The 13,068-nt window shown below is 40.8% G+C and overlaps 1 protein-coding gene across 3 annotated transcripts in view; it reads right to left on the minus strand.

Moving 5' to 3' along the window:
* Positions 1 to 13,068, minus strand: part of LOXHD1 (lipoxygenase homology PLAT domains 1) — a 182,936-nt gene that overhangs the window by 115,314 nt on the left and 54,554 nt on the right. For all 3 annotated transcript variants that reach the window (XM_063077310.1, XM_063077309.1, XM_063077308.1), the window contains exons 8-12: positions 12,761 to 13,011; positions 7,291 to 7,426; positions 6,557 to 6,717; positions 5,442 to 5,528; positions 4,447 to 4,582 (exon numbers count right to left, since the gene is read on the minus strand). In XM_063077310.1, coding sequence (XP_062933380.1) covers positions 4,447 to 4,582; positions 5,442 to 5,528; positions 6,557 to 6,717; positions 7,291 to 7,426; positions 12,761 to 13,011 — 771 coding nt within the window. The remainder of the gene's footprint in view (positions 1 to 4,446; positions 4,583 to 5,441; positions 5,529 to 6,556; positions 6,718 to 7,290; positions 7,427 to 12,760; positions 13,012 to 13,068) is intronic.

Below are 13,068 nucleotides of genomic sequence, written 5' to 3' on the forward strand. Positions count from 1 at the left end.
GTGGACAATTAAAAATAATTATATTGTTAGACATCGGCAGTGAAAGACTTTAAACAGACAGGCAAGTACCAGAGCCTCTTGTGCTTTAATTTAAAAATTACAGCTGAGTCTGATTAACAAGAAGCTTCAATTTTCAGCACTTGAGTCCAGCGGTCTCCTGCCCACTCATCAGTGGTGTGTAATCAGTTCTGCTGGGCACACAAAGGAGAACACTGATCTCATTTATTTTACTATCTCACATAGCTCCCGTGGGAAGGGCAAGGCAGAAATAAATTGTGAGCTGGTACGTTCTTGTCCATGTCTCTCAGTCTGTGTTAATCAGTACAATCACTCCCAAACGCCTCTGGGCTCTCAGACACAGCATTAATTGCTTATTTGGCTGGCCTTTATTTTGTAAGTAAACTCGGGACACACAACTTCAAACTCAGAGAATTGATTTTAAATTGGTATTTACTCATTTTACATGAGTCAAGATGCTCCACTTCAGGGGTTTCCCAGAAGCTCTGCATGTTATTCATTATACGCTGGTACCAAGTGGGGAAATGGGACATCGCCACCAGCTCTACTTACTGTTACAAAGAAGCATCCAGACCAGAAAAGGAGATCTGAGTTTTTGCAGAGGTGAATGAGGACATACGTGTGTTCTAAGCCCAAGAGAAATTTTTGTGGGCCAGAAAGAACACTTGGGAGAAACAAATTTGAGTTGGAATAGTTTCCAAATTACTGCCAAGGACCACCAGAAGACGTCAAACTGCCTTTGTAGCCAAGGACAGACAGCCCTTCCATCCAAGCTAATCACCAGAACTTTTCCCTTATTGAAATGGTTCTTTAATAGTATCACAGGAGACAAAAACCAAATAACAGCTATAGCTGTTAGATGATAGCCCCACACACTGTACACCGTTTAAAATGTTATAGTAGAAATCCTCCTCTTCCCCATCTTTCCTACCATGGTCTCTCCTCACCTATCAAGTCCCTCCCCATAGGGGACCTAGCTCAAAGGTCACTTCATCTGCAAAATTTTTCCCAACTTTCTGGTTTCCACAGCATTCATGCATCTAGTCCTGCTAGTTCTACCTTCCAAATATTTTTTGAATTTATCTTTTGCTCTCTAGTCCATCCAATCCCTGCCCAATTTCAGGACCTCTTTTTCTCCCCCCGGGATGATTGCTGGTAGCTTTGCCCCTCACATCCATCCCCCACACACTCATAAGAAAAACAGCCCCTGACAGAGCAGCAGAAATGTGGGGAGGAAGGAGCCAGAAGTTCAAGGGTGGGGTGAAGTGTACTGAGGTCAAGAGAGGGCTGGGAGGGCAAGAGCTTGGGTCAGAGGTTGGGGAGCCTGAAGTTCAAAGACAGGGCAGCTTCATGGGATGATCCTGAGTCAGGGGATGGGGAGTGGCTGGTTAAGGGGATGGAGTGGAGGCCAACAGAGCAGATGAGCACCAGGATGTGGGTGAGCGGGTTTTCTACATGGACATTGAAAGAAGTAGACAAGGATCTCAAGTTATAATATGCATAAAAATTACTTGGCATGCTTGAAAAAATACACATTACCAGGCATAGCCCTCAGAAAGTCTAATCAGCATATGTGAGGTTGGACCCAGGAATATGCACTTTAACAAACATTCCAGGTAATTTTGATGTAGATGGGCTCTTGACCATGCTTTGAGAGATAGTGTCTGTTATGGTCTGAATTGTGCTCCCCCACCCCGACCCCCATTCGTATGTTGAAGTCCTAACCCCCAGTAACTCTGAATGTATTTGCAGATAAGATCTTTAAAGATGTAACTAAGGAAAATGAGGTTATATGTGTGGCCCTAATCCATTATGACTGGTGTCCTTATAAGAAGAGGAGCTTAGAACACAAACATGCACATGTACAGAGGGAAGACCACGTGAGCACACAGCAAGAACACGGCCATCCACGAGCCAAGGAGAGAGGCCTCAGAAGAAACTAACCCTGCTGACACCTTGATCTTAAACTTCTCACTTCCAGTAGTATGAAAAAATTAATTTCTATTGTTTAAGCCTCCCAGTCTTGGGGTGGTACTTTGTTATGGCACCCCAAGCAGACTAATTCACTGTCCTAGGACTATGGCAGGCATTAGTGTCCAGAGAACAACCAAGGGACACACTGCACCATCTTCAGTGAAAGAGGGGAAGTGACCAGAGGCCCACAGAAGATGGAATTGACCTGAGGTAGAAGGAACACCGTGAGATGGTATGAGCCTCAAGGAGGACTGAAGGCGAGTCTGGAAGCGCAGGTGGAGCCAGGAGAGGGCCCCTTTCTGCCAGAGCCCACAGTTTATGAAGAAGAAAAACCAGGTTCTTGAGGGAAAGTCATGCTTCAGTCAGGCAAGGAGGGGTGGAGGTAAAGAACATTCTGGACACTGTAAGTAAAAATGGCAGAGTTCTCTCTGGAAAAACTCACTAAAATGACAATCTACAGGTTCTTTTAAAGATTTAACCAAACAAAAAGGGGTTTACAAACAAGGCTAGAGGAAGAGGACACGTATGGACAAGCAGCTAGAAAAGTGGTAAATGCCTTCTCATGGTGGCTCTCAAAGTGTGGTTTCCTACCAGCAGCATTGACCTTACCTAGGAATTTTTTAGTAAGCAGGTTTTTGGGTCCCACTCCAGACTTACTGAATCAGAAAGTCTGCAGTTGGGGCCCAGCAATCTGTGTTTTAATGAGCCCTCCAGGTGATAATGCACTCTGAAGTCTGAGAACCCCTGATGTAGCAAACCAAAAAGGATTGATCCAAGCTGTCAGGTGCAAAATTCGAGAAGTAACCCTGCAAAAAGGCTCAGGAATGACAGCACCAAGTAATTTTAGAAGGAGAGACTGAAGAGCTAAAATCACGAGAATTGGGTAGAAGGGTGAAGAAAGAAGTTAAGTCCCAAGACCCCCCTCCCTAGTTCTTTATATCTACGGGCTTGATTCTGGCACACAAAGTAAACAGACGGGGTGAGAACAGGTGTATTTCTGCCTTGGTGGACTACATATTACATAAAGTCTCAATTTGTGGGGGTGAAAGGAGGTACCATATGTTATTATTATATTTACAGAGAGAAGATTGCCTTGTTTCCAAAGCAAATATTACTGAACGTGAAAAGGCAGAGTGGTATAGCCACCGAACCAGGGAGTAATAGATGTTGTTCTAGATCTAACTCTTACTGACTGTGGAACCATGGCAAGAACTTCTCCAGCTCTTCATCAGGCTATCTGAAGGGCCTTTGAACACGAATATTCTACAGTCATACATTTAATTAAGAATGAAGAGGAACCATAAAATAGAAGAAACATGGTGTTAATTGCAAGCATTGCCTAATTAGACTAACAGACTGGATAATCTCATTTTAGATATTTGCTCTTTGAGTTTTCTATGTTTCTGAGTATTTAATTCTGATCAAATCATTTCAGCAAATATATACAGAGCTGCTACTGGGTATGCAAATGCAGAATGCTTATAAATATCACAGGATCACCTATGAGGTGACATTATCAAAATATTTAGAAGGGCTACTGGAACTATGGGTGACATTGTTTTCTATATATACTTAACTTTTTTGGGGGGGTGGGCAGCTGGCTGCTACAGTGATCTGAACTCCTGACCTTGGTGTTATAATAACACCGCACTCTAACCAACTGAGCTAACCAGCCAGCCCCACTCTTAACTTTTTGTAATTTTGCAACACAGGTGTTGCTTTACTGTTAAAAAATTAAGGACTACCACAAGGATAGCAAATGTTAATTATCTTAAGTGCCAATTCTGATCAATTTGTAGTGTCTGCTTGGAGTGCTATACTACAAAGCTCATTTCACATTCAATGGGAGAGAATATCGTGATCACTTAGTAATGTCTGCCATGGGGGAAGGACAGGGCATGTGCTGTGTATTTGCCAACACTCTGCTACTATAAACTAGAGGCACAATGATCTGCCTTTGGCTCTTTGAATGTGGATGCTGGACTCCAGGTTAAAAGCTTAGTTCCTGTCCTACTAGCCTCAAATAAAGACAGAAGACTCATTGGTTAGCAGCCAAATGTGGCCACAAATTACCAGATTCAGCCTTCCCTCTTGGGAGCATTTCATGCATAATTTGAGAGGAGCAAGAAGATGTTCCCTTTAATTTCAGGGAGGCTCTGGAGAACTACTGTCCAGTCTGGATTCATCTCATCCCCTTATAGCCAAACTGAAGACCCATCAATCTCCCCTTCCTCCCCACCACACCCATCATGGTAGAACTCTAGTATCATGTCTTGGAGATGCCTCCTTCAAGCCAGTCTTGAGGCTGAGAATTTATAAATTCACTCTGGTATTCAGAGGGGTCCTGATGAGGTACAGTGGACAAGACTGTCAGCTCATAGGTCAGACCCCCATCGGCACACCAAGTAGGCATACTACTGCCTCCCCCAGGGTGGAGAGCTGTTCAGTACTTACTGCTCATTATCCTCCGCACTGTTGGGCCCTCTGCAGTCATTTCTCTCACAATCTCATTGTCATCCTCATTGGCATCCAGCCAGCGATTGCAATTGAAGTTATACTTGTCTTTGTTCAGAGTGTTCATCAGGGTCATCTGGAATGAAGTCCTGCGGTGACCAAGTGGAAGTACCAGGGATATTCACCATGCCCTGGAGCCCCCATTCTGCTATCTCATGCCAGGGAGGCAAAGGCCATCTCCTGGAGATGGTCTTTGCAGGAGGCAAAGGGCCAGATTAATATTTCTCCCCCAGTCCCCTACAGACACATGCTTGCCTAACAGCCCGGTAATGGGAAGAATGCAAGCCCCTGAACATTTTCTCAGTGTACTTTGGAAGTCCTCTCCCCATCTCTTCCCATCAGGAAGTCCCTACAGCCTATATCCAATTCACGTCTCATTATAACTCTTCTCCACCCCCACCCTCAATAAATACAAAGGCAAATTTATGTGACAGAGTGCTATGGGTTGAATGTTTGTCCCCTCCAAAGCTCGTGCTGGAACTTAATCCCCGAAATGGTATTTGAAAGGTGGGGACTTTAAGAGATGATTGGACTGTGAGGGGTGTGACCTCACAAATGTATTAACCCATTCATGGGTCAATGGGTTAATGGATTAATGGGTTATCACAGGTGTGGACTGTTGGCCTTATTATGAGACACTGAACGCACTCTGGATGGGCTCTTCCTCAACCCGTGCCATGTGATACCCTCCGTCACAGGACTCTGTAGAGAGTCCCCACCAAGAAGACCCTTGCCAGCTGTGCCCCCTTAACCTTTGACTTCTCAGCTTCCCAAACTGTAAGAGATAAACCTCTTTTCTTTTTTCTTTATAAATGACCCAGTTTCAAGGACATGCTGTAAGCAACAGAAAATGGACTAATACACAAAGTCATAGAAAGGGACCCTTCTGTTTCCTCTCCCAGCTTCCTCCCAATCCCCAAGATGGTGCACCTCACCCTTTCTAAGTGCCATCCAGAACCAGGACTCCTTTTATCATGCCATGCCCGAATCTTATAAAACCTGCCGAGATCCGGGAGTTCAATCTATGGTGAGAAATAAAAAGGTGTGAGTGGGTTTAGCCAAGCAAATGCGTGTATCCTCACAGCAGATCCACTGCCAGGAGGATACATGCTCTGGGCTGTTTCTTCAACAGCGAGGACGGGTTTGCCTGAACCCTTCCTCACACACTCTGTCTTTGCACACCCCTTGCAGCCAGTGGCACGTGAGGGCAAGACAGCCATGTAATGCTAACGTTCAGTATGAGCTGTTGAAACCAAACAAAAATAACTGACCCACAGTGGGATCCAGCCTAAAGAAGATCTTCCAAGCAACAAACTTCCAGTAACAAAATCTATATGGCAACCCTGCAAATTAGCACAGGCCCACAGCCCCAGGACTCTGCTGGGTACTGAAACAGACAAAAAGATCAACACAGCAGCATGCCCTTTCCTCAGGGGCTCACAGTGCAGCCAAGCAGACGAATACATAAAGAGCAATGAACCGAGTGTATAATAGAGGCACCAATGGGGTGCTCTGCGAGGAGAGCAGCAAATTACAAATTATTCCTACCTAAAGGTCAAAGCAGCACTTCTGTTGGGGGGTGGGGAGGAAGCCTTGCTCTAGTTAGATACATTTGGAAAGTTTTAAAGCTGAATTTCTTTTTAAATGTTCTAAAATTCACACTTTCCCTTCAATTTGGCCCTTATTCTCTAATTCAGCACAGATCGGGCAGTCTGACACTAACTGTGCTCAGGGTCTTTGTTCTCCCGTGATTCCCCAAGTCCCTAGACTCCTGGATGCCCAATACCATTCCATGTGTGCTTCCTCCCCCAGGCTTGGTTCTGGACTGGTTGATTCAGAGGAAGGGCCAGATCTAAATTGCACCCTCATTCAATAGATTGCCTATAAATCATAATATGTTACCTCGTTCAGGAGCCTAAAGTCTCCATTATACTTTTTTGTCTTCAAACTTGGTCCAAAATATGACTTAGAAAACCAGAATCCCCTGACAAATACCTCCTACCATCCCTTATTCCTTTCTTCCTCCCACCCCATCACACTTCTCTCCTACCCTAAACTTCTCTATTGTGCCGGGTTTGAACCACTTGTTGTTGGGATTCAGGAGAATCTCATCCGTCCTCCCCTTCTGCCCATAAATCTGGATGAATATGGGAGTGTTGGTACCAGCTTTCTTCAAGTCAGTCGTCCAAACCCACAGAGACCAAGGGAATTCTACAAGACATGTCAAATAACACATAAACTTAAAGAAGTGAAGAGATTTTCATGTTATAAGTGGGAAAGAGGAGACAATCAAAAATTATGAAGACCATAGGGCAGATTATATTATATACAGGTGTGTCCTGCTCTCAGAAACCCATTATAACAAGTGCCAGATTTAGAAAGCTAAGGATTCCTTGCTATTAAAAGTAGGGTGCCTTAATGTCCTTTTTAATGGCAAAAGCCTATTAGTATGTTTTAAAAGGAGGGAAGAGTCGATTCTACCCACTCTATGTTCGGTATATTCAGAGTGCACTGTAGTGAGCCATTCAGTTTAACATCTGGCTCATCACAGCAGCTTATTCAATTTGGAGACACTGAAGTCAGCTGTGATGCCAAGTCTGTAACTCTATATGGCCTGTACCTTGGAGAGCTGAGCTCCCTGGGGAGCCCTTTCCCCTCCTTTCTAGAGGAGAATTGAGAAGCAGGAAGTGGACTCCCTTCAAAGCTTTTGTCCAGTGGTCTGACATCCTGACCTTTGCTGGTTCTGTCCGAGAGGCCTCCAGGTTCTGGGTTCCTTCCACTTACTTTTCAGCCGCTTCTTCCTGAGAGACACCATCTCGTAGAGCTGTCTCTCAATCAAGCCATCCACTTTCTTCTCATCCAGCCAGTTGCTGCAAAGGAAGGTCTGCTGGATGCCAGTGAAGGGACACAGAATCACCACCTGGGGAGAGCAGACCACAAGTGTCTCCTGTATTGGGTTCCCTGGTTGAGATCTCCTCACAATGCTCAGCAGCCTCCTCAGCCCCATGTTAAGGGGAGTCTAAATTAGGACCCTCATGAAATGGCACTTCTTCTGTTGCCTTTCTCATTAAATCTTAAATCAAGAAATACCTCCTTCAAGAAGTCTTCCAAAGCAGGGATCATCTATCCTCCGATTTACTAGCTCCAATCTCAAAACTTTTCCTCTATACATAACACCTTCTTTGAACAGCATATTTTTTATGTACATTCATTGTAAAATCTCAGTTAATCTGAACCAAAAGAACTAAACTAATAAATTAATCCCCTATAATTATCTTGTAGGAAAAAAGGTAAATCACATGAAAGCTAACATCTAAAATTAAATACAAAAAACAACTTGATTCTCATTCAACCCTCTCTCCTAGACTTTCTCTATCTCTACCCACATTCTGAACGCATGGATTTAGAATATGGAAGTCTATCCAGCCCAGACCACTCACATTATGGATGTTCAAAGGTATGTTCCTGGCACACTACAGAATCTTCTCTCAACAAAGAAATTTGCATTGTTCATATTACTGAATTCTAAGCTTTACCTGCTTTTTAACCTGAAAACTAATCTGACCCTCCCATTGGTCAAGTTTTTGTCTCACCATTGTCTTACTGGGTATTTGTTTGTTGTCAGTTGTTCACAGAGACTACAATTGACTATAACTTCCTTAACTCACATTATTACCCTTGGATGTCTCCAGGTATCTCTGAGAACTCAGCTAATACTCATTATCCAATCATCATGATGAACCTTAACTTAGAAGCACTGAACAGAGGAGAGCTAAGAGATGAGGGAAGGGAGTGTGTACCTCTTCAAACTCCCAGAGAAGCACTCCTCTCTAGAGATAAACTATGCCTCCAGACCACAGGCAGAAGCCCCCACAAACGTTTTAGATCTGACACAAATGTATTGGCATTTAATGTAGTCCACTCCCACATAACATTCAACATATGGGAAAGCTGAGGTCCAAAAAGGGGAATGAAGTACCCAATTTTGCACAGTTAGTAAGTGGCATAACCAGAAATATAAATGCTCCTGACCTTAATTATCAGTTTGGGGTCTTTTCTACCTATCAGCAAGAGTCTCAGAATTATGGCTGAGCTCCACTGGGATTCACTGTTGCACTTCATCTTTTATGCTCAAGATTCTATGTGACCACATATACAGAAGTGGACCTATATATAGGCAAAGTTGGAAGACACCCATGCAGGATGATCTGGTGTCACAGAAGGGTCTAATCACCAACAATTTATTTAAAAGTCTTTCTTTCTTCTGAACAAATCCTGCAGTTGTCTCCTCCTAGTTTACTTTTGAATTGTTCTCTAATTGTTATATGTGTATTGATTAGTTTCCTCTTTTTCAACAAGATAGAAAAATCCTGAAAGTCCGAGGTTGTGTCTTCTCACACCTTGTGGTTCACCTGAGCATAGTTATAAGTATATAGCAAGCATTTAAAAATAATTGTTAGAAGTTCTGCTTCTGGACTAGGTAGTCGAGAAAGCTAGGTAGTTTGAAAAGTCCCTCACTACTGCAAAACACTCACATGCTAGATAAATAACAGGAAATATCATTTTATATACATTGCTGAGCTGCCAAGGAGTTACAGTGAAGACACAGGAGCCAGTAAAATTTACAGTAAGCAGAAACCCAGAGAATGAGCAAATGGGAATACTAAAGTTGGTACTTCCCTGAAGCAAAAGACAATACCAGACACTCAGAGACCAGGTAATTACTAACAACCTATGAAGCAGGAGACTAGGCCTTGAGCTTTGCAAATTGTATGGTCTAAACTGGAAACACCTGAATAAGCCAAAACATTTGAAGGAGTTTCTCCCTCAGACAAAAGGTAGGTAAGAAAAAATCCGCAAAGGGAAGCCTACCTTCTTTGCCTTTGCTTCAGACAGAAAATGTAAAAAACCTCCCCTAAGAATTAGTTGCCATTAGTCTAGTCACAGTCAGGATAATAGTAATAAATGCACACCTAGACATATTGAAGAGAAGCATCAGAATGCCAAAGACAAAGAGAAGACCTTAAGACCATCAAGAGAAAAAAGACAGATAATGGCAATTAGGCTAATAAAAGCCAGAAGGCACTGGGGTAGTGGTGGGGAATCAATCTAGAATTTTGTAGCCTAAAATTATCTTTCAAAAATGAGGTCGAAATAAAAACATTTTCAGATGAACAAAAACAGAGTCTACCAACAATAGACTTTTACCAAAGGAACTTTTAAAGGATGTGCTTCAGGAAGAAAAAAAATTAAAAAATTGACACCAGAAATAAGATCTTAGATGCAAGAAGTGGCAAGCAAACAAACTGGCAAACATGTAAGCAAATCTGAACAAACAAAAACTGTATGAAATAATATTATCTAATGTGTGGATTTTAAAATAATTCAAAATAGAGCTAGAATATGAGGCAAAAATAGCATGCAACCTAGATGAGGGGTTATTACCATTACAGATTTCTAAGGTCTTTGTATTTTCCAGGAGGAGAGTAGAGATATTGAGTAAATGTAGGGTTTACCTTAAGTGTATATAGCAAAATCACTAGCAGGAGAAAAAAAGAAAATGGAGAAAAACAGCCAATGCAAAACAAAAACATAACAAAATAACATATATTTGTAACCTAAAAATAATACTTCAAAATAACTAATGGCTCACAAAAGAATTTTAAATGAAATAATAAATAGGAACCAAAAAAGCACAAACTGTAAAATAAAAAAATAATAAATTGCTTTTCAACAATATTAAAAGCTTCTGCTCTTCAATAAACTTCGTTAAGAAAATGAAAAGACAAGCCACACATTGGGTATTAACCCTTCTATACAGCATTGTACTGTAGAGCTTAGGCCAAGTGATTAAACAAAAAGATAGAAATAATAATTTTTAAAGAGCTTTGGGGAAAAAAACTAATTACATTTACAGGAAATATGACTGCCTACAGGGAATATCCCCAAAGAATCTATAGACAAATTATCAGGATTTATGATAGAGTTTAGCAAGACAGCTATATGCAAACCCAATGTACAAAAAATATTTCTATTTCTACATCAGCAAAAAATGGTTAGAAAATGTAATTTTTAAACAGAGTCAATTCATAATAGCAACAAAAATTATAAGGTCCCTATGAATATATCTAACAAAGACATGAAATCCCTTTATCAAGAAAAATATAAAACTATATCGAAAAACATCTTAAGAAGACATAAATTTTAAGTATATCACATTCATAGATAGGGAAACTCAGTATAGTAAAGATGTCAGGTATTCCAAATGGACCCATAGATCCAATTAAATTCTGTTCAACACAGTTCTTCATAGAATTTGGCACACACAAAAAAATAATCTAGAATTTCTGTGGATGTCAATGGAAGGGTAAATGGCCATGAATAGTCAATACATTCTGGAGGAAAAAGAATAAGGTGGGGAAATTTCTTCCAGCAAATACAAAGACCAAGTATAAAGATAGAAAATAAAGATAGTGTTGTATTAGCACAGAAATAAGCTAAATCAACAGACTAGAAAGCTCAGAGGCACATAAAACCCTGCATTTTGAGAATTTGATGTATGACAAAGCTGCCTTTTCAGAACAGTGAAAAAAGAATCACTTTTTAGTAAATCAGAGTCTCCCAATCTTCTGTAATGATAAGAATTATCTAAAGCACTTGTTAAATATCCAGATTTCCTGGAAATTCTGACTCGTAGGTTTGGATTGGAGCCCAGAAATCTATTTTTAACAAGAATTCCAGGTGATTCTTAACTTTACTCAAGTTTTAAAAGTCCTTCAGTAAACGTTGCTGGAACATTTGGATATCCACATGAAAAAAAAATAAAATTGGATTCTTACCTCACACAAAAATCAATTCCTGGTAGAATTGGTTTATAAAGATATAAATGAGTAAACCAAAAATTAACAGCTTTTGGAAGAGGATATAGGAGAATGTCTTTATAGCTTTAGGATGAGTAAAATCTCTCTCAACATTACAAAAATCATTAGCCATAAAGGAAAAGATTGATAAAGTAGATTATTTTTAAATTAATCTTTGTTTCTTCAGTGAACATTGTAAGCAAACTATGAGAACATATTTGAATATATACCATCAGCAAAGGATTAATATCTAGATTAAATAAAAAAACTCATGAAAATAAATCCAAAGATAGATTGGTCAGTAGAAAAATCAGCAAAAGACATGAATAGGCATTTTACATAGAAGGAAACATCGATGGCAATAAAGAAATGAAAAGATATTCAACCTCAGTAGTAATCATGAAAATTAAAATAAAAATCACAACAGGACCATTTTCAACCTTCAAAATGGTGAAAATCAAAAGTGTTGACAATTACGTATGTAACAAAATGTCTCTTACACATGGATGACAGGAGAGTAAAATGGTACAACTACTCTGGAAAAAATCTGGAATATTTTGGAAATAACAGCTATCTAAAGCGGAAAATTTGCTTGCCATGTGATCTAGAACTTCCATCTTGAGAAGCTCTTGCACATTTGTACAAAGATACATGTACAAGAATTTTATGGCAGCATTGTTCATAGCAGTAAAAATCAAGAAATAACCCCCAAATATTCATCAACAGAAGAATGGACAAATAAATTCTAATCAATCTGTACAATGGAACACTTTACAGCAAGAAAATGGATGAACTACAGCTTCTCTTATCATCTGAATGAATCTCTAAAGTATAATGTTGAGAGAAAACTGCTAGTTAAAAACAATATACATAGACAAAACTTATAACAGTGCATGCCCTTTGGGGGAGAGAAGATTATAGGATTGAGGAAGATCACAAGGAATTTCAAAAGCATTGGAAATGTTTTATTTCTCAAGCTTGGTGGTAGACAAAATTGAGGTTTGTTTTTTAACGTTCTCCGTATCTCACTTTTATTATGTACATTTTTTAAAGTATAAGTATTCCATAATACAAACATTTACTTTAGAATACTTACTGATTGAAACACTTCACCAGGAATCAGGACAGTCTATAACCACTGACTGAGCACCTCCAGACAAGCTACCCTGTGTTTGGCCCTTGCATGCATGTACAGAAAAGCCCCATTCTTGACCACCAGCAAGATGAGATAGATGGTCCTGTTACCACCCAACACACACAGTGAGAGGGACTGTCCACATGCTCTGTAACTGGTCCAAAGGAAGTAGGAATTAGGATTCATGTTAGAGTTTGTACTTGCAAGTTAAAGAAGAGAGGGGCTGGACTGAGGAAGGCTGTCGTGGGTCATGCCTTACCTTCTCACAGTGCCAGCCTCTGCTGACACCCACGTTGCCATGCCCGATGGAGACCCGACTCAGGGGGCTAAGGAGGGCAGCCAGCTCGATGTGGAAGATGTCTGTGCGGCCTCGGTCAAACACGCCGCCCTCCAGGAAAATTTTCCCACTGTTCTTAGTCCCTCTAGCCCCATACATGACCATGTAGATTTTGGATTTGGTCCCAGCCCCCCGGATATCCCCAGTGAAGACAGTGACAATATACGTGATAGCTGGTGTGGAAACAAAAGAGGAAGGAGAGAGTTCAATGCAAGCTGCATCATAATATA

The sequence above is a fragment of the Cynocephalus volans genome, chromosome 13 (genome assembly GCF_027409185.1).
Source record: "Cynocephalus volans isolate mCynVol1 chromosome 13, mCynVol1.pri, whole genome shotgun sequence".
Lineage (NCBI taxonomy): Eukaryota > Metazoa > Chordata > Mammalia > Dermoptera > Cynocephalidae > Cynocephalus > Cynocephalus volans.